The sequence below is a fragment of the Aspergillus fischeri genome, genomic scaffold (genome assembly GCF_000149645.3).
Source record: "Aspergillus fischeri NRRL 181 1099437636266 genomic scaffold, whole genome shotgun sequence".
NCBI lineage: Eukaryota > Fungi > Ascomycota > Eurotiomycetes > Eurotiales > Aspergillaceae > Aspergillus > Aspergillus fischeri.
Window position 1 is genome coordinate 2,878,320 of NW_001509760.1, and position 24,633 is coordinate 2,902,952.

General features: G+C 52.0%; 8 protein-coding genes across 8 annotated transcripts, besides 1 other annotated feature; 5 read left to right on the forward strand and 3 right to left on the reverse strand.

Annotated features, from left to right (window-relative positions):
* Nucleotides 1-355: 355 nt before the first annotated feature.
* On the forward strand, nucleotides 356-5,367 carry NFIA_056890 (ubiquitin-binding serine/threonine protein kinase VPS15; the record flags this gene model as incomplete). Its single annotated transcript, XM_001258236.1, has 4 exons — nucleotides 356-569; nucleotides 624-744; nucleotides 792-5,288; nucleotides 5,337-5,367. 4 exons carry the CDS (start codon nucleotides 356-358, stop codon nucleotides 5,365-5,367), a joined length of 4,863 nt encoding a protein of 1,620 aa, XP_001258237.1.
* Nucleotides 5,368-8,717: 3,350 nt separating this feature from the next.
* NFIA_056900 (DENN (AEX-3) domain protein) lies at nucleotides 8,718-11,640 on the forward strand (the record flags this gene model as incomplete). The annotated part of the gene is made up of 4 exons (XM_001258237.1): nucleotides 8,718-9,098; nucleotides 9,181-10,200; nucleotides 10,262-10,498; nucleotides 10,549-11,640. 4 exons carry the CDS (start codon nucleotides 8,718-8,720, stop codon nucleotides 11,638-11,640), a joined length of 2,730 nt encoding a protein of 909 aa, XP_001258238.1.
* Nucleotides 11,641-12,305: 665 nt separating this feature from the next.
* NFIA_056910 (SDR family NAD(P)-dependent oxidoreductase) lies at nucleotides 12,306-13,443 on the reverse strand (the record flags this gene model as incomplete). The annotated part of the gene is made up of 4 exons (XM_001258238.1): nucleotides 12,306-12,762; nucleotides 12,830-13,160; nucleotides 13,233-13,264; nucleotides 13,319-13,443. 4 exons carry the CDS (start codon nucleotides 13,441-13,443, stop codon nucleotides 12,306-12,308), a joined length of 945 nt encoding a protein of 314 aa, XP_001258239.1.
* A 721-nt stretch (nucleotides 13,444-14,164) lies between these two features.
* On the forward strand, nucleotides 14,165-17,461 carry NFIA_056920 (TBC domain-containing protein; the record flags this gene model as incomplete). Its single annotated transcript, XM_001258239.1, has 1 exon — nucleotides 14,165-17,461. One exon carries the CDS (start codon nucleotides 14,165-14,167, stop codon nucleotides 17,459-17,461), a length of 3,297 nt encoding a protein of 1,098 aa, XP_001258240.1.
* Nucleotides 17,462-17,564: 103 nt separating this feature from the next.
* Nucleotides 17,565-17,586: a microsatellite.
* A 713-nt stretch (nucleotides 17,587-18,299) lies between these two features.
* Nucleotides 18,300-20,045, reverse strand: NFIA_056930 (Zn(II)2Cys6 transcription factor; the record flags this gene model as incomplete). The annotated part of the gene is made up of 1 exon (XM_001258240.1): nucleotides 18,300-20,045. The coding sequence occupies one exon, from the start codon at nucleotides 20,043-20,045 to the stop codon at nucleotides 18,300-18,302; it is 1,746 nt and encodes a 581-aa protein (XP_001258241.1).
* Nucleotides 20,046-20,802: 757 nt separating this feature from the next.
* NFIA_056940 (dolichyl-diphosphooligosaccharide--protein glycosyltransferase subunit 4) lies at nucleotides 20,803-21,042 on the forward strand (the record flags this gene model as incomplete). Its single annotated transcript, XM_001258241.1, has 1 exon — nucleotides 20,803-21,042. The coding sequence occupies one exon, from the start codon at nucleotides 20,803-20,805 to the stop codon at nucleotides 21,040-21,042; it is 240 nt and encodes a 79-aa protein (XP_001258242.1).
* A 325-nt stretch (nucleotides 21,043-21,367) lies between these two features.
* Nucleotides 21,368-23,304, reverse strand: NFIA_056950 (putative C2H2 finger domain protein; the record flags this gene model as incomplete). The annotated part of the gene is made up of 2 exons (XM_001258242.1): nucleotides 21,368-21,663; nucleotides 21,759-23,304. The coding sequence occupies 2 exons, from the start codon at nucleotides 23,302-23,304 to the stop codon at nucleotides 21,368-21,370; spliced, it is 1,842 nt and encodes a 613-aa protein (XP_001258243.1).
* A 466-nt stretch (nucleotides 23,305-23,770) lies between these two features.
* NFIA_056960 (60S ribosomal protein uL24) lies at nucleotides 23,771-24,476 on the forward strand (the record flags this gene model as incomplete). Its single annotated transcript, XM_001258243.1, has 3 exons — nucleotides 23,771-23,789; nucleotides 23,948-24,060; nucleotides 24,207-24,476. 3 exons carry the CDS (start codon nucleotides 23,771-23,773, stop codon nucleotides 24,474-24,476), a joined length of 402 nt encoding a protein of 133 aa, XP_001258244.1.
* Between the last annotated feature and the right edge of the window lie 157 nt (nucleotides 24,477-24,633).

Consider the following 24,633-nt stretch of genomic DNA (forward strand, 5'->3'; position numbering starts at 1 on the left):
TTCGGCAGCGCAAGAACGAATCTCCAAGATCTAAGGTAGATTTTCTTGAAAATGATGATCTATCCAAAGAAAACAAGCAATTAATGGGGAAGACTTGGCCCAGGCGTTGTGAGGCATAGCTACACCGCCTGAAAGTCATGTGACCCCATCATCGCCGTCACCCGACACTTATGTCAGGACATGATGATCAGTGGGCATCTATTCAGAGAGTTTGCGTATAGATCGCTTCAATATCAATATCAACTCTATCAACGTTGTAGGCTTGTGTCTCGGAGATTTGTTGAAACTACATCTACCCTTAGTGGATGAAATTCGTGATTCTTGTTAGCTCTTGAGATGAGGTCGTCGCGACACTATGGGGCAAGGCTACTCCCTCACAACCCTTTCAACGGGTTCGGCTGGAATAGATGTCCCCGAGCTATCAGATCTGATGTATGAGAAGTCTATGGGTGGTGGCCGGTTCATGAAAAGTATCCGGGCAAGACAGCAAAATGGCCTCGTTCTTGTAAAGGTGATCATGAAGCCTTACCCCAGCATGAAGCTAGAATCCTATGTCAAAGCCATCATTCGTGAGTTTATTTTTGCCGTGCAGCAGCTCTGGATATACTCTGACAACGTACTAGGGGAGCGCAAACTGCTTTCTGATGTCCCAAATGCTTTGAGCCATCAAAGAATTTTGGAGACCGGCACCGGGGGTTATCTGGTTCGCCAATATATTCACAGCTCTCTATATGACAGGATGAGGTATGCTTCGTACATATTATCAGCCAGAAATTTTCTGACCTCGGCAGCACTCGACCATTTCCAGAAGAAATCGAGAAGAAATGGATTGCATTTCAACTTTTATGTGCTCTTCGGGATTGTCACTCATTGGATGTTTTCCATGGCGACATAAAGACAGAGAACATCTTGGTGACATCATGGAATTGGCTGTACCTCACGGACTTCTCCTCGTCTTTCAAGCCAACATTCTTGCCGGAGGACAATCCTGCGGACTTTTCTTTCTATTTTGACACCTCAGGGCGACGAACGTGCTATCTGGCCCCTGAGCGGTTCCTCGAGGTCGGTGAGGAGCCAGGGAATAGGCGTCTGAATTGGGCCATGGATATATTCAGTGCTGGCTGCGTGATTGCAGAGCTGTTCCTAGAAGCACCCATCTTCACCCTAAGCCAGATGTACAAATACCGCAAAGGCGAATACAGTCCGCAACACAGCCAGCTGGTCAAAATTGAGGACCCGGAGATTCGAGAGATGATCCTTCACATGATCCAGCTTGAGCCAGAGTCGAGATATTCTGCTGAAGAGTACCTGAACTTCTGGAAAAACAAAGCTTTCCCGGAGTATTTCTACAGCTTTCTTCATCAGTATATGTCTTTGATGACAGACCCTTCGTCGGGCAGGGCGCAAGTGGAAGCGGAATCGGCAAACAGGGGCGAGTCAGATGACAGGATTGAGAGGGTTTACTACGATTTTGATAAAATCTCTTACTTCCTGAGTGCATCTTCGAAGCCTGTGAAAGAGAGCTCCAGTCGCAGTAACCCCAGGCTTACTGGGAACGCGTTCCCCATCCACCTTGATCTCCCGAACTACGGGCCACAGGCTGCGAAGTCTCAGCTCCGAACTGACGATGGCGTTCTGATCTTCTTAACGCTTGTCGTGTCTAGTCTGCGCAACACAGCAAGGGCATCTGCCCGAATCAAAGCCTGCGATATCCTGCTTGCTTTTGCAGAGAGATTGTCGGATGAGGCGAAGCTTGATCGTATTTTGCCTTACATTATGATCCTTCTAAACGACCGCACAGATAGTGTGAAAGTTGCCGCCATTCGTACTCTTGCGCAGCTGCTGGAGATGGTGCAGGTCGTCTCGCCGGTGAACGCGTATCTCTTCCCAGAATACATCTTCCCTCGGCTGCAACCGTTCGTCTCTAGCTCGAGCTCCAATCCCAGCCCGATGGTGCGCGCTGCGTATGCCTCCTGCATCTCTTCACTAGCGCAATCTTCTCTGAGATTCTTAGATATGATACAGGCTCTACGCTCTGATACTCGTCTTTCCGCCCTTATACCGGCAGGCTCCGAGCCAAGATGGACTGAGGATGCTACATTTCACAACCTCTATGACGTTGCGAGGGTAGACCTTCTCGAATATTTTGAGAATCATACCAAAGCTCTCCTTACCGACACTGACGCATCTGTCCGCCGTGCATTCTTAGGCTCAGTGCCCAGTCTGTGTGTGTTCTTCGGCAACCTCAAGACAAACGAAGTGATCTTGAGCCATCTGAACACTTATTTGAACGATCGGGACTGGATCTTAAAATGTGCGTTCTTTGAAGCAGTCGTCGGAGTCGCAGCTTACGTTGGAAGTACGAGTTTGGAGCAGTACATATTGCCTTTGATGATCCAATCTATGACTGAGCCCGAGGAATTTGTTGTTGAGAGAGTGCTTCGATCCCTGGCAGCGATGGCTGAACTTGGTCTTTTCCAGCGATCCACCACTTGGGAGGTCCTTCAGATCGTCGTGCGTTTCTTAGTTCATCCAAACACGTGGATTCGTGAAGCAGCCGTTTGCTTCATCATCGATAGCGCAAAGCACCTGTCCATTGCCGACAAGTACTCAATCCTGGGTCCTCTCGTCCAACCATACCTGAGAGTGAACATTGTAGATTTCTCCGAAGAGAAACTGCTTGATGGTCTCAAGAAACCCCTATCAAGGAGTGTATATGACCTGGCCTTCGTTTGGGCCTCTAAAGCGGAGAAAGGTCTTTTCTGGAAGTCGACAGCTCGAGATGAAGTGTTCAGCGTGGGCGGCACTGATCATTTTCTTCCGAAGGGTGGCCAAAAGATCCCAAACTTCTCACACAACGCGCAACCAAAAAACGAGGAGGATGAGCAGTGGCTATCTAGGCTAAGGAACATGGGGCTCGGTCCGGATGACGAATTCAAGTTGCTCGCTCTACGAAGCTACATTTGGGGTGTGTCTATGCGTCAGATGAAAGAGTCCGACAATGCGGTGTCCTCATTGAACAACGTAATAGCTTTGACTCAATACGGAGTGACACCTCAAACTGTCTTTTTTGATAAGCAACAGAGCGTCAAGCCCCAGGGCACTCCCTTACCCAAAGTTGACGATGCTGGACTGGGAGAACGCAAGCCGCACACTATCACTGATGCCCTGTTGGATGCGTCAACTACGATTGACAGCGCCTCTCAAGCTCGTCGAAGACACTTGAGGACGCGCAGCCAGCTGCAGAGAGATTCAAGGAACGCCAATGATACTCCAAGACAGGAGGCACATGACAATCTTCGCGCAGAGAACCCGCATGGGCTCTCCCCGGTGGCATCATCACCAAGTGCTGCACCAGAATCCCGGCCCCTATCCCCTCCCAACTCCGATTCGGAACGGAGAGGCAGCATAGGCAGACAGAGTCCGGGGCAGGACAGCCCATCGACTCCAACAGAAGCGGGAAGTCCGGCTGTCAAAAACAATCGTCTCACAACCCACATGGAGAGGAAGTCAAGCGCGATCAGTCTCCTCAATCGCAAAGAATCATCAAAAGCGTTTGCGGAGACCAGTATGAGTTCGGCAAATGCATTCGGCAAAGTCGATGTGCCATCCCAGCGTCACTCACCACAGCCGTCAGCATTGACTCTGGCGCACGAAAAGAAAGCGCGACTCAATGAACCGCAGCACTACCGTGCTAATCATTCCTACGCAGGTAACGACCCGGTAATTCTCAGGCTGCTGGACAGCGTTTTCGCAGAGAATTACCCCACCGACCTTTTCGAACTTGGTCCGTTTGTCAAGGAGGCAGACCCTCGCCGTCCGATAAAGAAGGCCAGCGGCCACGGCGAGAACAAAGTGTGGAAGCCAGGAGGGAGTCTTGTTGCACTCTTTGGCGAGCATAGCGGACCGGTGAACAGGGTGGTGGTAGCTCCAGATCACGCCTTTTTCATCACTGCATCGGATGATGGGACCGTCAAGATCTGGGATACGACGCGACTCGAGAAGAACTTGACGCCCAGATCCCGCCAGACATATCGTCACTCCAGCGAGGCCAAGGTCAAGACGCTGACCTTTGTCGAGAACACTCATGCGTTCATTAGCGGGGCCACTGATGGGAGCATCCATGTCGTGAAGGTTGATTACCATAATGTCAATGAGACGGTTCGATACGGGAAGCTGCAGCTCGTACGTGAGTACCAACTCCCGGCAACTGACGATGGGTCTGTCGAGTACGCGCTCTGGATCGAACATTTCCGCTCTGATGCACAATCCACTCTGTTGATTGCGACCAACACCTGCCGCATCCTGGCCCTGGACATGAAGACTATGCTTCCCATCTATTCATTGCAGAACCCTGTCCATCACGGAACACCAACAACGTTCTGCTGTGACCGAAAGCATAACTGGCTGCTAGTAGGGACCACGCATGGAGTTCTTGATCTCTGGGACCTTCGGTTTCGGGTGCGTCTGAAGGCCTGGGGTCTCCCAGGATCGGGTGCTATCCTCAGGCTCCAGGTCCATCCGACAAAGGGACGTGGGCGGTGGGTTTGCGTCTCGAGCAGTGGGAGTCGCGGCAACGAGATTACAGTCTGGGATATTGAAAAAGTTCGCTGTCGCGAGGTATACCATGCCGACTCGCCCGGCAGCAATGCGGTTGCCAACGGAGGACCTGCCGTCTCTCCAGTTGATAGCGCCAAGGCGAAATCAGCCTTTGCCAGTGCCAGAGACTATGAGGCCTGGCACGTCGAGAGCGACCGGCCGGAAGGAATGCTCAGTCGGTTCGGCACGGAGGGGCCATTGTCGGGGGCCATTGAGTCCTCAGGACCATCGGCGGCTAGCACTCCTGCTGGTATCTGCGCCTTTGCCGTTGGCTATGACTCGCCGGAGGATGGCAAGGACAACAGCACCAGATGCGGATTTATCGTGTCGGCAGGTTGCGACCGGAAGATCCGCTTCTGGGACCTAGCTCGGCCCGAGCTTTCTACTATTGTCAGCGGTCAGGACATCGTTTCGGAAGGGGGGATGAGCGGCAAGCCACGCTACGAGTTATCTCAACCACTGCCGAACTTACTCGTGACTACAGAACACATTCCCGGCCCTCCAGCGGCTAGCAGTGCGGGGAGCAAGGGCAGCAGCAAGAAAGGGGGCGGTGCCAGGCTTCCACGTAGTACAGTGATCAGTCTACAGCAGCAGCAATTACTGAAGAGTCATCTGGATTTCATCCAGGATGTAGCGGTGTTGAGGGTGCCATATGGGATGATCATCAGCGTGGACCGGGCGGGAATGGTGTATGTCTTTCAATGAGCGATATAACTACGTAGATAGCTTGACTATAGATTTCTATCTGACAGCGATGAAAGCTGTTGATGCTCGATGATTAACTAATTTGCTCGTTCGAGTTTGTCAATTTCCAAAGTCGATCATTCAGGTGGCCTATACGGAGTAGAGCCAGAACCCCCACCCTGTGCTACACATGCCCCCTTCATTTCAGAGAGAGCAACTCTTGGAACTCGTTGAGCCGAAAACAAGTCAACCAACTAGACAGAGTTTCGTCAACAAAATCAAAAAGAAATCCCAGTTCCCAAGCTCCCAATGCTCGAATCCCGGAGTTGCCGGGCAATCCCTGCTGTCGATTGAGCACTGAGATTCAGTCGTAGCACCGAGTAAAAATGAGCAGGTGTAGAAGTGGATCCGAAGCGGGGATGGTGAAACGCTCGCTTGGTGGATATCTCATGGATCGGCAGTCGAGGGTGGATAGCTAGAACAACAACGAACTTGTACCTTGGTGAACCTGGGAGTTTGTTTAGTTATTTCGACGGCGAGCTCCATTTGACCGTGCTGTGCATGCATAAATATGACAGAAGGTAAGGATCAAGTATTGACTGTTTACTTGAGCGTCTGTGTTGAGACAGAATCGGACATACATAATGAGTTTGACGATAGGACTACGTATGAGTTTGGATGGATACTTAGGGGCGGTTTGATATATTGCTCAAGGAAATCCTGCCAGAGGAATGTTTTATCTATGAAGCCAAGAGTACTCCGTACCAGCGTACGTAAAGTTCTAAAGATCCTGTGCTCTCAGTCTGATTGCGGTGGCGCCTTCTGGGGCAGATATGTCTTGCGGTGTTTGTGTGTTTGTTATTCTTCACACAAAGTGTCAGGGCCCTCAGGGGTCGTCAGTCCAAACATACCCGATCCAAGAGCACGGCGTTTTGCTTGAGCATCGGTTCGTGAATTGCTTGGATTCAAATATCACCTATTGATAGTTTGCAGAGTCCAGACTCGCTTCAGCGTTCAAGCTCAGGGAACCGTTGGTACCTGAGAACTAAGGAGTTGGGCTGGATCGGTACCTCTGCTCATGAACCATGGGTGCATCCTTGAATTTCCACCTAGACAGATGAGTGTCTCCATTCAAAGGTTGTTGATGTTCTCGATCGCTACCCATGTCATGAGTGCAATGATTACCAACAACAACTGAAAGGAGGAAATGGGATCGACGCTCCCAGGTGTTCGGCTTGCTGCATAAAAACAACAGTACCCAGATAATAATGTCTCCGATCAAAGAGACTTTGACTACTGCAAGAACTCGCAACATACAAAGAAGTAACAGATCAGCAGGGCCAGTCAAGCACGATATCCCTGATAGGCAACAATCTGCAGGCATCTCGAGGCAATCCGCCCAGATGAACTTTGTTTTAATTATTATCGTTGGGACGAGGAACTGGTCACAAACAGGGAGCAGTATGTTGACCATGGACATTGCCTCGTGGAATACTCTAGACTACGGAGTACTCTGCAAGGTCTCTCAGGTTGTGGTAATTCGCTGTATACCCATGTCTCTCTACTTATCTGAATCTCAGCGAGATGAGATCGAGTTGTGGGATGGACTGACAGAATGACAGGCTGGTCACCAAAGGGAGGCCTACTACCCCTAACCACCATAATGCCACTCACCCTGGGACTTGGGACTTTGGGAGCATCATCAAGCAGCTACAAGTACGTTGGGCGCTCACAGTCAGTCCCTCGAGTCCTTCAAGTCTGACAATCAATGATAATCGGATAATCTTGCCGGAATATGATACAGACAAAGTCACAAAAGACAACAGCCGATAGTTTGAATAGTCTACACGTCAAAAGATAGCTTGCACATGGTTATATTAGCCGGCGGTCATTGCATTAATTTGTCTCAGAACCCCTGAATGTAACTTGGCATGGCTTGTCTGTATACAGAGTACAAGAAAGAGAGACTCTCCTCGGTCGGCGGGGAGAAATCCTGCTAGAACACTAATGAAATATGGTCGGGACAAGACAAGCTCATTCTTCTTGTTCTTTGATGATACAGGATCAGGTGGACATACTCTCTTTTCACAATTTGATTGACGGTCTAGATTACAACGTCCGTCCCTTAGTACTGCCTTGTTTCTACTCCAAATACGGAATATACTATGAGTAAGACTCTACAACGGATTCCAGAGTTTCAAAACCCGTGGAACGAGACGAAGAATCCAAGATCCATCTTCGCGTGGGAAGTAAAAGAGGCCCCGCATAGCTCTGGAGGATTCTGGGTCAATTAGTTGTATCATCAAGAATTTGACGATTTGAAATCAGGATAGTTGGGGGTAACTCCGTCTGGTTCTACCACCGTCCACAGTGCTCAAACTTAATTGATGCGCTGAAATCTGCGGAGGCTCTAGATAGATATTCGTACTCCTCTGTTCGACTATCAGTTTCTATCGTTTGGGTCGAATATCAAATCTTCCAGCATCTGCAGCATTCGCTGGGCTTGATTCTAACCTTTAATCATCTTCCCCTATCCTTCCGTACTTCCTTTTCTACTTTGCTGCTATCGTCGTCGTCGTCGTCGGCTATTCTCCTCCGGTCATGGTCCCTGACTAGCCAAATCCACTGGCGCAGGAACAGACAGCAAACGACTCCGCAATCAGCGCTATCTAAGCGTGCTTTCACCTATAATAATCCTTTACTATTTTTTCCGTGATTATCGTATTTGATATTTCAGTAAATAAAACTGGACCATCCTGGACTAGCACCCGCAGCAGTCTGACTGCTCTGTACTACTACTGCTACAGCTAGTAAAGTAGTGTTATTCTCCTAGTCTTAACCTGTAATATTCACCCGAGCCGCCCCTTAGTACGGAGGCACCTAGTCTACCTTAGTACCTTGGTATCCAGACTGGCCTTGTCTCCCCTGAGCCCTTTCCCTTTCTCCTCCTGTTCCTTTCTTAGCTCTATCCCGTCCTCTTCCTATCTTCCTTCTCCTTCTCCCTCCCTCTTCCCCCGCTCCCATCGCCGGTCCCCCTACTGCTGAAGAAGAGAGCTCCCTGTTCTCTTCTACACGTCTTGGCTCTTCGTTGCAGGGCGTGTTGAAAGGTTCGGGAAATGCTCATCAAATCGACCTGTGAGCAGTAAAAGCCTCTTATTCGATATCAGCTGTTTGGCTCAGCTCTCTCATTCCTTTCATTCGGCTGCTACAGGCCTCCTTATTTAACATTTCGTCTTTCTTTTGCTTGTCCTTGGTCAGCCTCCAGAAGCGCTGCAATTTGAAGCTTCTCGGTCAAAAAAAATCTCATATACCAACTTTTATAAGCTCGTTTTATATCTCTATCATTCAATTCTATCGTCGAGTCGGGTCCCGTATACCTTGGATCAACACTTGCCAAATAATTCAAAAAGCGCCGTTCCTATTAAGTCTTCATCATGGGCCCATCTCTGAGAGATCACTCGTCCTTTGTCCGTCCGTCGACTCGCGATCGGCCGGTAACTCGTGACCAAGGAGAAAATTCGCTGGTCGTTCCTAGTCGCACCTCCTCGCTTCATTCCCGCATTACCCAACCAATCCCCTCGCAAGTGAACGCAAAACCTACGCAGCGCACACCCAAGACTCTCACTCATGCCTATATGGTATGCGGTGTGGGCAGGGAGCCCTCGCAATGGGTGAAGGCTCCCGCCCCAGAGCAGGGAAAGATCGGCCATATGAAAGGTGCGGTGGGACAATTTTGGTTACCAGAGATCCTGGGAAGCAGCCCTAGATTGGAGCAGGACAATGAAATTGCTAGAGCCTTACATTCAGCAATGAGGGTAAGAAATTGCTCAGAATATACCAAACTTCACTACAGTGAAGCAGACTATGCAAGGGATTGGAAGCTGACAACAACAACAGGCCTGTTTTCCTCATGATGTCGAGATTTGCACTGGCAAGAGCCAGCCTCACTGTGTTCACCATGCCTTTGTCCTGCAGCAAGATTCATCACATACCCTCTACGGCATTGCCTTGCGTGTCTGGTCTCGAGCCGATGAAAAGCGCGCTGAGACAATTCGTGAGCTGCGCAAGAAGACGGAAGCCGATTTCTATGATAACCCCGATGAGACCTACTGGATTCCTTACTGTCTTAGCTTCCTTTCCCGCTATCCTCTTTACGATCTGCTAGGCGATTACCTGCGTGGCATGTGGATTCACTGGAACAAGGCCACCAATCTTTTCCACGCTGAAGAGGTCTCGCGAATTCTGAGCTTCCCTGCTCCACGCCTGAACGATCTTGTTCGTATCGACATGAAGGACTACGCCTTGTGCTATCAGTTCCCTTCGTCGCCCACCGGTTTCCAAAACTTTGCCATGTGGCCCTTATTCACCTGCCTGTCCATCCCCAACATCGTGGGCGTGGTCGAGGCCGCAGTGTCGCCAACTCGCCGGATCATCTTTGTCAGTCATTACCCAGCTATGCTGACTATTGCCGCTGAAACTGTTCGGTACTGCGTGCGAGTCTACGAATGGAGCGGCCTGTATGTTCCAGTTGTCCATGCTCGTCACATCAAGGATCTTGTTCAGGAGCCTGGTCCCTATATTCTGGGTGTTACCGCCGAATGTCGAACGTTATTCAACGCTCCCTCTGATGCCTTGGTTGTGGACCTGGATCGTAACTTTGTACTCACTTCCAGCCCTCCGAATGCCCTCACTCCTGGTCAGCGGACGAAATTTATCGACCGGCTGACACAGGCCCTGAACGGTGATGTCTCTCCTTCCGGTGTTCCCAATCACCTGCGGTCCGCCTATGCCGGTGGCAAGCTTATTCCCGCCGGTCAAATCCTCGTCATGAGAGGCGAGGTCGAGAGTATCCAGGATCCTTCCTGGTGGAACCAGGATGCGGTCATGAGCGTCATGGATCACGTTTGCGAGAAACTGGTATGAATATAATCCGAGGTTTTCAGACAAAGTGCATGAAGCTAACTGCGCGAAACTTCAGGGTCGCAACACCGGCATGAAGGCCATCTTTGGTGGTTCTGTCAAGAAGCCTCTGATGACCAAGGTATCAATGCGTCATCTCAATGAGATTGTCCGCGAGCGCAACCAGTACTCTCGCGATGCTATGGAGGCTTGGCAGGACTTTATCAACCTGAAGGGCCGCATGGACACCGAGTTGAGCAAAGTCACCAAACGCAACAACTTCTTGGTCGAGGAACTGGAGACCTGGAAGCAGCAGGTTCGTCTTTGTGGTCTGACAAATGATTCAATTTTACTGACCTTACGCAGTTCCTCAAGTTCCAGGCCTTCGCAGAGCAACTCACGAAGGAGACCACTGAGCTCAAAGTCAAGATCGAGAACCACAAGCGAGAGAACCGCCGCCTCAGTGGCCTCATTGACCAGCAAAAGGACGATGTGGCACGTCTCACTCTCCGTTTGTCTGGCACCGAGAAGCAGCGTGATGACGCCCTGGAGGCGCTTGTGCTGCAACAGGAGATTGCCGAGGAGCTTGAGCGTGAGAGGAAGCGCAATCAGAAGGAGCTTGCCTCCTTGCAGCACACCAACGCTTCTCTCGCCAGGCAACGCGACGAGGCCCAAAGGGTGGTTCTGCACCTCCGCAGTCTCATAAACGGTCAAACGCATCACATGGAACACATTGTTCGCTCGATCAGTAGCTCCGCTGAGCTTTCTGAGCTTGTGGAGCAGGCCGAAGAAAGCAAGGAGAACGAGGAGAATGCCGCACCAGAGGAGACCAAGGAGCGTGCGGAAAAGGCCAAGAGCCTTGCTCCAAACATGACCCCCGAGTTGGAACAGCATCTGCTAAACCTGGGTAAGGAACAAAAGCGTCTTGCCCGCCTCAGCATCACGGATGTGGCGGATCGCTACCTGCGCGACAAGACCGATGCCATTTCGGACATCATCCGCAGCATCAGCGAGCAATGCGCTGCCGCTGTCGAGGGCTTGCATCTGGCTCAAGATGCCGAAGAGGACGACGCAGACGAGTCAGGCCAGCGGACACCCGACGGCAATCACCTGGCGCCAGATTTCGACGGCCACGATGGACGTTCGACCCGCGAGGGAAGTGAAATGGGTGATGATAACAGCACCCTGCACCCAGATCATCGGACCTCCAGCGTTCCCCCGACTCCAGACCTGGTTCACAACCGCTCAAGTACGTCGATGTCGATGATCAGCAGCTCGACATTCCCGGAGAGGTCGAGCCAACAATATGGGCCTGGCGAGATCCCGACCCGGATCGTCGAGGACGACGACGAGCGTGCCCACGAGACGGATGGTCTTGATGACCACACCGAGCCAGGCACTCTCTCCAAACAGGGCAGCGAAGATCTGATGCGGTCAAGCCCCCGGCTGCTCGCGTGATTGTTCCATCGACAAGATGATGCAACGCTTCATTTTCGACGACTTTGACACGAATCCTGTTCCTGCACAGTTTCAGAATTAGAGCGCGTTGTGACCAATTTTTTCTTTTTTGGCACTTCCCCGAGTTTGGATCTTCCTGGTCGTCTTTCTTTTATTTTACTTGGATTTTCCCACAGTTGCTTCTTCTGAACGGAGGTGTTATACTTTCTTGGGATTCTCGGCGGACTTTCTTCCTTTTCTACTTGCCATTGTACTCTTCGTCCGTTGGGGTGTTTGCCTTGGGCTACTTTAATTTTTTGTTCCCGATACCGAGATTTCTGGGCTCTGGTGTTGATCGTTTTATATCCCTCTCAGTTCTTCTGGCTCCGTCAGGTGACAATGCCCGAAGTCCCTGGCCTACCTGCAAGCCGCACATTTGAGCTATCCCAGCGCCGCGGACGAGCGGACCGGAACCCACATTCCCTAGTTTTGATCACTTGCTATCCATATATCTCCTTTGTCTATAGCTGCAACGGCTGCTTTGGAAGCTGCTGTAAAGTCTGGAACATAGTTGAATTGATCAACCTACCGTCTGGTGTTCTTACGGTGTTACTTTATACCTGGCTCTGATTTCAACACTTATATTGTCACAAGCACCCATATTTACAGACCGAGCAGAAACTACCTTAGGCCAACTTTCCCGGCACGAAAGGGTGGCCAGCACTCAACCCGCCACATACTGCCCACGCCTGCCCATTGACGTAGCTACTCTCATCACTCCCCAGGAACAGAGCCACGCGAGCCACCTCATCCGCAACCGCACCCCGCTGCAAGGGATTCAGCTGCCCGATTTTGCGTTCCGTACCGCGAGCTCGCGCCGCGTCAAACACCTGCTGCGTCATCCCCGTCTCGATCAGACCCGGGCAGATAGCATTCACGCGGATGCCTGTACCAGCCAACTGATACGCACACGTCTGAGCAATCGACACCACCGCCGCCTTCGAGGCGGAGTAATCGGTCGACCCGGCGTTCGAGCGCAGCCCAGCAACGGACGCCGTGCAGATGATCGAGCCAGAGGGGTACGGCTTCGCCGCAGAGGTCACCTTCATCCCTAGCGAAGCGTACTTGACCGCCAGGAACACACTACCAAGCATCAAAGTCAGCACCCGCCTCCCCCATCCTTCCATCACTTAGAAGACAAATTACTCACCCAATGGTATTAACCCTCAACGTCCTCGCAAACTCATCACCCGTCACATCCGTAAACAGTTTATTCTGTCCTACGATCCCCGCATTCGCGAAGAAAATGTCCAGCCGGCCATACCTCGCAATCGCATCGTCCACGACCGCCTTTACGGCGTCTTCCTCCGCCGCGTCGAACACGCGGATCTGCACCTCCACACCGGGATACAGGGACTTGATCTCGCGCTTGTGCGTTCCCAAGTGCGTGTCTGTGAAGTCGCATAGGTAGACGGCTTTTGCGCCGTTGTGGGCGTACTGGTGGGCGCTGGCGCGGCCGATGCCGGCGGGGGAGTTGGCGCCTGCGTCTCGTTAATACTCTTCTTTATCACGGGGGGAATTGGTGGAGGAGGGGATGTGTAGTTCCGGTTTACCTGTTACAATGACGACTTTGTCTTTGACGCGGCTGGAGGCTGTTAGTATGGATTGAATATGTTTGCAGACAGGTAATGGCACTTACGGTCCAACAGAGTCAGGCGCAACCGAGCGGATTCTGGGAATATCCTCGAATTTGCCTGCGTCGGGGATACCCTCGACCAGCTGCTGGCTGACAGCTTGGAGGCGGCGTTTGGCTACTCCGGACATAGTGCAGAGAGATAGAGAGGGGTGGTACTATGTGATTAGATGTCGGGTTGGAAAATCTGTATATGAAGAATAGCTACAGAATCGCAAACGCTGCGGAGTAGTCTCTAGATAGACCGTCATTTTAAACCCACGTCGATGCACTGTTTCGGGTGATCTCCAGCTGAATGTTCGGCTGCTCATGCGGAGAGCCGAGGCAGGTCCCCATAATGCATAAGGAGTATAGATGACTCATCTGTGGGTATAAAACTATACAGCGGGCTGGGGTAAGTCACATGACCTTTTACACGTCATGGCCCCTGCGGCCAGCAAGAGCGCGTGAAACGGATGGTTTCAGAACTGGGTTCCCGGTTTCCCATTTCATGAGCTCTCTGTGTGATTGCGAGAGTTTACTATCTGTTTCCTGTTTTTGCCATCGGGATAATTCTGATATCCGATCTGCCGTGTTGCGTTGTGCTGGTCTGCCGGAATGAGATTACCGTACCTCCTGGCTTCGTCGAACCCGATCTACTAACCCCCCAAAAAAAAGCATCGGACTACACGTGGGGAGGGCAAAAGTCTAAAGAAAGGTCCACGAGAGGACTTCGAGAATCCTTTGATGCCTGCAATCTCTCGTCATACTACGTCGGCGCTCCTGCGCAGGAAGAGAATATAAAGCAAGCATTCATGAAGCCTATACTTGACCCCTCCTTCTTCTTGTGCTCATTTCAGCGCCCCACGAACCATGGCGGAGCGCGATATCCAGCAGCTACTGCGTCGTTCCTCTTCGCGAACGTCGTCCACTTCACGGCACAGTCATAGAGCTAAGACCGTTCGTGCTCGGTCTCAGAAGCGCCATTCTGCCTCCTCCAATGCCACCACCACCGACCTCACCTCCTTCCCCTCCCTCTCGCCGGACCGCTCACCCGACGGCTTCGTCGGCCAGCCCGCGCTGAATCGCGCCTTGACGAACGCATTGCTGGATGGGGACGCGGAAGAAGGTTCCGGCGATGTCGCCCGTGACCGACGGTCCACCCTAGCCAAGTTGACCGGGGCGGTCCCCGCGAACTCTGGCCGTGCCGCCTTGTTCGACGATTCGTTCACCATGCATGATTTCCCCGGTGCGCTGCATCTAGCGGATGACTCGAATATCGAACGGTTAATAGCCAGTATGGGCGCAGTGAAGCTGGTCAGGCAGTTCGCCCGCGACCTGGCGCAGCGGGATGCAGACATTTCGGCGCTGCGTCAACGAGCGGATGCTAGGGAGCGGGAACTGAAGAGGATGCTCCGTGAGGTTTCTGTTTCCAACCAGGATATTGAGCGAAGGCTATATGCGCTGGAGAATGCTCTGCGCAAGAATTCGGACGGTGAGGACGCCGAGAACGATGCGGAGCAGGCAGGTTCTCGGGGGCGAGGGGTTTATGGGCTCATGCAGCAGGCGATGAGTGACGGGGTGGGGTCACAGCTACATGAGGACGACTCGGTGCACTCCTCAGATCAGGTCCAGGCGACTGTTCGTGGGCCGCAGCGCTCGGAGAGTGACTCGCGCTCAGGTACGTCGAGTGTCGATTCAGGGACTACCCGAAAGAGACAGAGCTCTGTTCGCGGTTGGCAGGATTACATCTTCGGCAGCGGTACCGCCAGTCGGAAAACTAGCAGAGCGAGCAGTATCATGGACGATGTTGGGGAAGTCGAGGAGGACGCCCACAATCGGCGTGCTTCAAACAATAATCGCCGGAAAGCGCTGGATGAGCAGCTCTATCAACCTCCTAGCGAACGTACTGGGGGTGGCATAGCTGCAAAACGTGCAGTTGCTGGAGTAGTCAGTGGAGACGATGCTAGCACTCATTCCCGCAAATCGTCGAAGTCAATATCGTCGTGGACGGTCAGACTGTTTGCTGGAGGCTCGCAGAATAGTCGAGATGAGAATGACGCGGGATCCGTCCCCAGCAGAGCTTCCTCCATCCATCAGGACAAGACTAGAGGCTCCTCGTCCACGTCCGCAAATCCCAAAACGACACTCTCAGCGGTCGCAGCCTTGAAACGGATCAACAGCAACACTAGCATACACAGTGCGCCTGGCAGATCTACCAATGGGTCCACTGGGACCGGCAGATCAGCGGCTCCTCCTGGTCGACGACATGCGGCCTCAAGCGTATCTCAAGCCGCAAGCTCCGAGGCAGGCGACAAAAGCTCCACTAATCTGGGCCCAGTCGAAATGGATGCCATTCTCCCCATGGAATCTCGACCTCCAACCCTTTCTTATATGTATAACAACTATCAGCCTGGAGAGCTACTCACCGATCGGTTTGGATTTATCTACGACCAGCGTCGGAAAAAGAGGCAGAGAGAAGCTGCTATGTCCAAGAATAATAGCAATCGCCTGAGCATCGCAGAAACACTCAACAGCTTCCGCACCGAGACATCAGATGGAGATGAAGATGTTGTGCAAGGAACTGCGGAGCCTCAGCGCTCACCCTGCTCGGTTTCGCCCGAGGATCCAGAAGCTGGAGCTGTGGCTATACGGAAATGGCAGGATTATCTAAAGTTTCCAACTCGGCCGACGGAGTTACTGTCTCACACCCCATCAGCCGGCCCTATTGTGTCACTTACCACCGCAAGCGAACCTCCCGCGCGTAGTACTGCAGTAGCGGTTGACCGACATGGCTCGCTTTCAGTCAATCCAAATGCTCCGCCATCTGCATCTACATCCACGGTCGTCGCTGATCGCCCAGAATTTGCGGGAACATCCGCCGACGAGCCCACGACTGCAGCCACGCCGAGTGCGTCCACAGAGAATGAACCAGTCAAATTGCTTCTTGAGCAATTGACAGAGCTCCACGATACCCTCCAGCGGGACAGGACCGTCAGATGGAACGAGTTCATGCGCAAGGTGCGCGCAGAACGCAGGAAGGAGGGAGAAGCTGCTGCTGCTGCGACTTCTACTAGAGCTGCGCAGTCCGTCGACACACCAGAAGCATCTCTAGCAGTCGGCGAAGTTGTAGGAATAGCTAATCTAGGGAACAAGGGCAAAGTCGGTCGTGCAAAGTGGCGGGAGTTCCGATCGCTTGTCCTTGGCGGGATTCCGGTTGCTCTGCGGGCGAAGATTTGGTCCGAATGCAGCGGCGCATCCTCCATGCGAGTGCCTGGTTATTATGATGATCTGGTGGCAGGTATCGGTGGTAGCGAACCGGACCCGTCGGTTGTAGCGCAAATTGACATGGATATCAACCGGACGCTGACCGACAATGTGTTCTTCCGTAAAGGTCCCGGCGTGTCTAAATTGAGAGAGGTGCTATTGGCATACTCACGCCGCAACCCAGAGGTGGGATACTGCCAGGGGATGAACCTGATTGCTGCTTCGCTACTTCTCATCACCCCGACCGCAGAGGACGCTTTCTGGATTCTCGCATCGATGATCGAAAACATCCTCCCTCAGCATTATTATGATCACGGATTACTCGCTTCACGAGCCGATCAGGTAGTCCTGCGGCAGTACATCTCCGAAGTGCTACCCAAACTAGCCGCACACCTTGACTCGTTGGGCGTCGAGCTCGAAGCTCTGACATTCCAATGGTTCCTCTCCGTCTTCACCGACTGCTTGTCCGCCGAAGCACTCTACCGCGTCTGGGATGTGGTACTCTGTCTCAACGTCACCAGCGTTGTGAATCCCGGAACTGGAAGTGGCTCCCACTCTTCAACCCGGGAGTCCAACGATGCGAGCAATTCCACTGCCCAAGACATTGCATCGGGGAGCGGAGGCGGCAGCACGTTCTTATTCCAGGTGGCTCTCGCGCTCCTGAAACTCAACGAGCAGCAGCTCTTGACCACCTGCTCCACCCCGGCGGAACTATACACATACATCAACCACCAAATGACCAACCACGCCATCAGCATCGACGGGCTCATCCAGGCCAGCGAGGCCCTCCGGAACGTCGTTCGCCGCGAAGACGTCGTGGCTCGACGGGCAGAGGCCCTGCGAGAAATGAGGGAACTCGGCGGACCGACCCAGTCAGCGGATGCTGAAGCCAATCCCGCCTGACCAGCTATCACTGTCTGTTTACGTCACTTTCTTTCCTTCCCTATCCATACAATGTTATTGCTTTTACTATGATACCATTACGTTCCTTAGAAACCGCTATGCTTTTCCTTTCCTTTCCTTTCCTTATTTCTGTTCTGAAGAAAATAGACTTGATGAGTGTACACGATCATCTAGATTGGGAGTTACGGCGGGTTTCAATTGGGTCGGTCTCGTTGCTCATGCATTCCTTTTCTTGAACCCAGGCACCAATCATGCGTCTATTGGCAGAGAGACAGACGAGCAAGCCAGCAAAAGACATTAGCTTTATCATCTTCATCAATTGAGATACCCAATTTGGCTTACTGATTCGGCTTTGAATCCCTTAGTCCCTTATTCTGGCAGATTGCTTTGGTAGAATATGCCTGATTCGTAACTGTGAACAATCTTAGGGATAAAGGATAAAAGCATACTACGTATATATCAGATATAGGTCTATCGCTCATGTCACAAGCTCAAGGAGCGACACGTAATCTAGACGCTGACCTGGTGACTTCATTTTTGCTATCTCCATAAATCCATGAGGGGTAGACGTTTTTGATGAGATTCTGGCCTACATTGTCAGAAGCAACAACAGATCTTGCTGAGAATACATGGGATGGTGAAGTTTTCCCTCGGCCGCACCCAATGTCCACGATCCGTCCGATCATCAAGCGGACCATTAGCTCTCGGCGCAAATCATGTGCTTTCTCGGATATGACTTCACTCATAGTTGGGGGTATCAAGGCAGATTTTTAAGGAAGACTGCGTATAATCATATCGGGCATCAATCAGTTTTGAAAGGCAATGGCGGCACAGCTATTCAGCTGGGGAGTGCCTCTGGCAACCAGAACCGGCCACCGTCAAGGACAGTCGTCAAATCCACTTGCAGGGGCTCCGCAGCGGGCCGCAATCCAACATCCAACACGTCGCGTGCCACAGCTTTGACCTGTCGCATTATCGCCTGAGAGATAGCCCACGTACGAGCCAGAGTCTTGAAGACGCCGATGGTGAGACTCAGTCGTTCCCGACTGGGTTCTGGCATCCTCCCGGCTTTGACAGAGCAGGATGCTAACTGCACGATGGAGCTGAGAACCAGCGCGCAGATGAAGAAGGGTGTATGTTTGACGACTGGTAATCGGATGGAGGCTAACTGGGAGATGTCCTTGGCTGCCTTGAGAGCTTTCATGGCATGATCATTGTGTGTGAAGGCCGGGATGCTGCAGGGACCATGATGTCCGCAGATGACCTCAGCAGCAACCGCAGGTGACGATAGTAGGTCGGACCGTGGGAAATTGAGATAGACACTCGCTCCGTTCGCGATCATTTTTGCCTGGAACATCATCTCGTCCACCGTCCCATCTGGACGCATTAATTCGGCTTTCGGTTCGGGAAGATGGTGGAAAAAGCTGTTGATACGCGCGTCGACCGCCTCTACATGGTCTTCTTGACCCTCAAGCATGTCCTGGATAGCAACCACCCGCCCGAGGATCCGAACAGCTTCGATCCGGTAGGTGTAGGAGGAAAAATCTCGCTCCTCGTCTGCGAAAATGTGGTCGTCAAATTGAGCAATGGTAGGAGGCGGTGGAGCGGCCAATCCATCCTGGAAGATGCGTTCCTCGCACGGTAGGCCGACCTCGAGTGGTACTAGGCTGGTGCGGAAGGTACGCTGGACACCCAGGGCAGTCAACATGCCTTCTACTATGAACAGTTCCCACCAAGTGCGTCGCAGACTTTCTTCCCGTATCGGATCACCTCCGCCCATGGAGATGGCGAAATCCTGACGATGAAGCCCGAGTTCGAAGGCCAGGTCGACGGCGGTAGCGAGGCATTGCCCGGCTTCTGCCCGCTCGTTTCGCGAATGCAGCACAACAGCCAGCAACAGAAGCGCCTGCAGCTTCTCCACGGAGCTTTCTTGCTCCATCGCTGACGACATCACGGAGGGCCTATATACCTCACTATTTGCGGCGGGGGTAAAGTGGGAACCGATGAACTTGATAACATGCTCGAGAAATGGCGGCACATGAGACCGATAGAGTATACGAAGCGGAGGAAGAATTGGATGCGAAGGGTGAAAGTACGTATAGTAAATATCGATGAGATACCCATCACCAGCGACGGAATTCACCGAATCGGGAGTGAGAGGGCAACCGTTGCTGACCGGCGCAGAGTCCGACACTAGTGCCTTGTCGTTGTTGAGAATGGAATTATTCGAGTCTGAGGAGGCGAAGCCGTTTGGGAAAATGTAAGAAAGTCCGTCCGGAACGCTCCAATCCTGGGAAGTATCCAGTAGTGCGACCGACTGAAAGTCGAACGAAGACGATTGATCAGAAGAGGGTGTCCGTTCGGGAGACGACGGGTTGGCGCGCCGTTTCTTGGAGGGTCCTTTGTACCCACGACGAGAAGGAGTATACTGGCACTCTGCCCCTGTGGCTGCGCAGCGGCCACAGACAGGGGTCACCCCGTCACATTTAAGATGCTTATGGCGACAAAGAAGACAAGCCAGGAGAGAAGGACCAGAGCCCTTGGGCTGAGAAGGGTTCTTGGTTGGAATAAATGGTCCGTTCATTATGAACCGCCACGCAGCTTATCAATTGACCAACATATATCAAAACGACCAGACGCGTAGTTTGACCTCTGGGGGAAACGAGGGGATTAACAGGATGAGGAATGAAATGAGATGGTAACCAAGATTCAATTAGCTCAACTGAGCCGTGGGGAGCATTTGATGGAGTTGGGGGAGAACGCAGGCAGGGCGGAGAAGAGGGGGACCACCATCCACACCTATATAGTCCAGAAGGAGGACTGATCGGTTGGAGAAAAGTGATAGATAAACGATTGCAAGTCGGTAATTTGGAGTCGATGAAGACAGTTAGTCTAGACTAGATGGAAGTCAGGCTGATAGGTCGACGGATCAATTGAGAGTGTCAAGACTTAAAAGTGGTGGCTCAGCCGGGAGAAGCTTACCTCAGAAGTGCCTATGTACGACATCCAATTAAGCTACTTCCGTAACTCCAGCTGTCAACTTGCGATACCACCATTGCCTGCCACTCATCTTCAGCAGTCAATCGTCGCTTCAACAGAACCCTAAATTCATTGTTTGTTTAGTGCTGCGGGAGAATCGGTTGCTGAGCAGAGTCAATCATTCAGTAAGCATTTGGAAACACCGTGTTCCTTAATAATACTCATTTCCCTAGGACAACTCCCAAACAACTTCATTTTGCGACCGGTCGCACTGCTACTTAGCTCATCCCCTTGGACTGTCCATTTCAACGCTAGTGTTCATTTCAGATACTTCGCGTACAAGAATACTCCACTACATCAACATGATTTCCGACGACGATCTCTACCGTCTCGCCATCTTCCTTGGATCGTGCGCTATGATGATGATAGTACTCTACCATTTCCTCGAAGTCAATGCGAAGGACGACACCATTGAAGGAGAAGTCCCCGGTGTCAAGAAGTCGGTCGAAGGTTCTACTACTGCCGGTGTAACGCCGGCACCGGCTGCCGCGGCCGCGGCCGCGGGGGGCACATCAGCAATTGGAGGTGGGAAGGACCGATAGCTATTGTATACTTGGGGATCGCGTTTCAGCACGAAGGAGGTTTGATCCGTACGGAGGTGACTCTGAGAGTCGAGCAGGACTGTCTGTAGAATATCCATGCAAGCATTGCAGTCACAATGGACGTCCTCTTAAGTGGTTAAGAGGGGCTTTGGATAATGCTATGCCCACTAAGCTTTGAAAGATGCACCAATCCTAGTGAGGATCAAAACGCCGAAGAGCCCGCTGGATGCGAAGAAAGTCCTTGACGCCAATTGCTGTAACCATGATACAAACGACAGCTGAATAAATCACAAGATCGAAGGGGCATCATTAGAGCTGAAATGTGCTAAGACTCATGCCTCACTGCATAGACATCCTCATCGTTGCTCACTCTCCCAATCCTTGTGGGAGTAGCCAGCTGGCATCCACCGGGATCTAATCCATACCCAATATGTTCCTTCAGCCTCTGTACTGCCTTGAAGATTTCCCGGGCTTTCTCGATTTGCGTATGGTTGCCATGGACACGGTTGAATGCGCGAATCGAACTGTAACTTGCAGGGAATACTAGAGAGTCTTCGCCCCCTGGCTGGATAGACTCCGGGATAGTTTTAGGCACGGGACTTTCGTCGGCAACACGGCCCTCTAGATGGCAGGTAAAGACGAGAATTGTTAACCACCGAACCTATTGAGCAACAAAACAAAAAAACATAAATCCAATCATCTCGATGCTTTCTCACCAGTTGCAGGCACTGATGGTCCGTCGCCCAGCGTCCATGCGATAGACACCACATGTTCTGAAAGGACATGCTTGTACAATTGCACCGCCGGTAGGTTCTCTCGAAATGTGCAGTCTTTCCATTGACACGTGAGCGTGTAAGGCACGTGAACTTTGAAAATGTGCTTCTTGAGCATTTCAAGATTGTGCAGCTCCGCTTGGCACTTCTCCCAGCCACACGTGTAGACCTGATACGGAATTTTGGAAGTGACCGGTATTGTAACCTCAATCTTAGAGCTCGCGGGCGGTCGCCCAGGAGGTCTTCTCCCGACCATAGTGGTTGATGAACGCGGTGACGACTTTGCTTTAGGAGGCGCCTGTGCCTTTGTACGTATTTGAATGGAGGGTCCGGGCTTTGGTTGTGGCTGCGACGGGGGTTGTACTTGCAGTTGTACTTGGGGCGGAGGGTGCGACCGAGGCTGGGGATCAGAGGGAGGTTGTACTTGTTTCTGAGAATTGGGTTGAGACGGGGATTTTTGCTGAGGGACTGTCTGTGATGTCTGCAACGTATGCAGAGGCCGTGGCTGTAGTTGTGGTAGTTGTTGATATTGTTGATGAGGGTACTGCGGAGTTGCGGTAACACCAGCATATGGAGGATTTGGTTGGGCTGGACGCGCCATGGCGGAAGTCACATGCGCCGGCGCGGACAGCGGTTGTACGTCACGTGCTGTTGTTGTATTACTGGCTTGCTTCTCGTCCGGGTCTACAAGATCCCAGCGAAAGGTTTCCAAATCTGAAGCAGTGTCGAGCCCAGTGAAGACATCTCGAAGGCGGAATAGATGATGGTTCAAAGGAGCTTCCGTAGGGTGGCGCCCAGACGCAATCAAGACATCTCGGGCAATTGTTTTCGGATCGTATTGTAGCTTTTCCGCCGCGTCAGTCACGTTCTGAGGTTTTGCTATGTCCGCACGCGTCTTCAGATAGCTCCTGTCCGTGGTGTCTTGCGGAGTAAAGGAATATTTCGAGAGACTTTCTTGAGGTGGCATCGTCGGCTTCGACGAGGTCACAGTCGCGGATGATTCAAGACGACGCCTCTTCGCATCATGCCCACTAACGTCAACATCAACGACCTGGGCCGCGCGCGTAAAAGGTGGGTAGTTCAGATATGATGAAGCATTACGCGATTGTGTTTGAGCGTGGTTCGTAGGTAGAGGTTGGGAGAGGGTCGAAAGAGGAGGAGGGGCAGGAGCTGGTTGCTGTGTAGTCGCAGGTGGGTTTTCTCGGTATTGTTGTCCTCCTTGATAAGAGTTAAAAGGGTAGGCAGTCGATGAGGAATATATTGTGTCCTGCGGCCTCACATATTGTTCAAGAGTAGCATAATGTGTTTGATAATGGCACGGTTGGCGAATGTCGCTCAATGGTGTTTGAGATGTAGGGGGGAAATCCAAGAACGCATCTGGGTACTCCTGAAACGACGATGGGAAGGAAGCATATTGGTTTTGCTGAGGAAACCGAGAAGGACCCGTCTCTCGGTGATTCTGAAGCCATTCGAAGTAATCGCTCGCCATCTTGGGCGGACAATGGCGCTGCGGAGCAATTGAGGGGCCAGTTCAAGACGCTAAGCATGGTGCAAGGTCAAGGACAAAAGAGGTCGGAGTGAGGTCAGACATGTCAATAAGAAGAACTATTAGCGAAGGCGTGTATCTACCTTCATATCACTCAGTGCTGATACGAGAATCAGTAATGCGACACGCTCCGACGTGAGACTTAGGCTGATCCGCGTACGCCCCAGAAGCGTCGCAACAATAGGCCAGGCAGGGAACTTCCCTTTCGGGAGAGAGGGGCAACGTCATCCAATCAGCGGAAAGCCGCCAACCCTAGCCTAAGCGGGATGTCATGTGACGCACATTCGGGCTCCCACACATTTTCGGCTAACACTTTGAGAATACAAGCAAAAAGAGTCCTGTTTCGACGACGACTAACGACGACAACGTTCACCACGCCCGGTCATATCAGAAAAAGAGGCCTATCAAGATGACCGTCATGAACAACGGTATGTTCGACTTTTTTGCTCAATAAAGCTTCATGGCAAACATCCTATTCCTCGAATACGCCTTTGATATTCTGCTTTCTCCGAAGACGCATTCTCAAACCGCCTACGCTGAGGAATTGTATTGGGAGGATACTGACTCTCGGTTTTTTCAATGATAGGAATCGCCTCTTCCCGCCGGAAGTCGCGCAAGGCGCACTTCAGCGCTCCCTCCAGCGAGCGCCGTGTCATCATGAGCGCTCCTCTGAGCAAGGAACTCCGTGAGAAGTACAACGTACGCCTCCCGTCATGCCACCTCTCCTAAACCGATCATCTCCCGTTGTCAGATTCTACACTCTTGTTCGGAGGAACTCTCGCAGGAGGATAGCCACGGATCACCGCAAAGAACTTTGAAGTTCGTTTCTGACAAATACCCCATAGGTTCGCGCCATCCCCATCCGCAAGGACGACGAGGTCACCGTTGTGCGCGGCTCCAACAAGGGACGTGAGGGAAAGATCACCACCGTCTACCGTCTCAAGTGGTGCGTTCACGTCGAGCGTGTCGTCCGTGAGAAGTCCAACGGCCAGAGCGTCCCTATCCCCATCCACCCCTCGAAGGTCGTCATCACCAAGCTCAAGCTGGACAAGGACCGCGAACAGATTCTGGAGCGCATCGGAAAGGGCCGTGAGGCTGCTAAGGCTCGTGCTTAAGGGACTTGTTTTCTGTGTTTCTTGTTGCAATAGGGGCGATGGCGTGGGAGTACATGAGATACTCAAAATGAGAAAATAAACCTGCTATGACCAGGCTTCCGTCTTCCAAGACAGGTGCACGCTATGAATGGAAAGAAAAAAAGTGCAAAATTTCCTC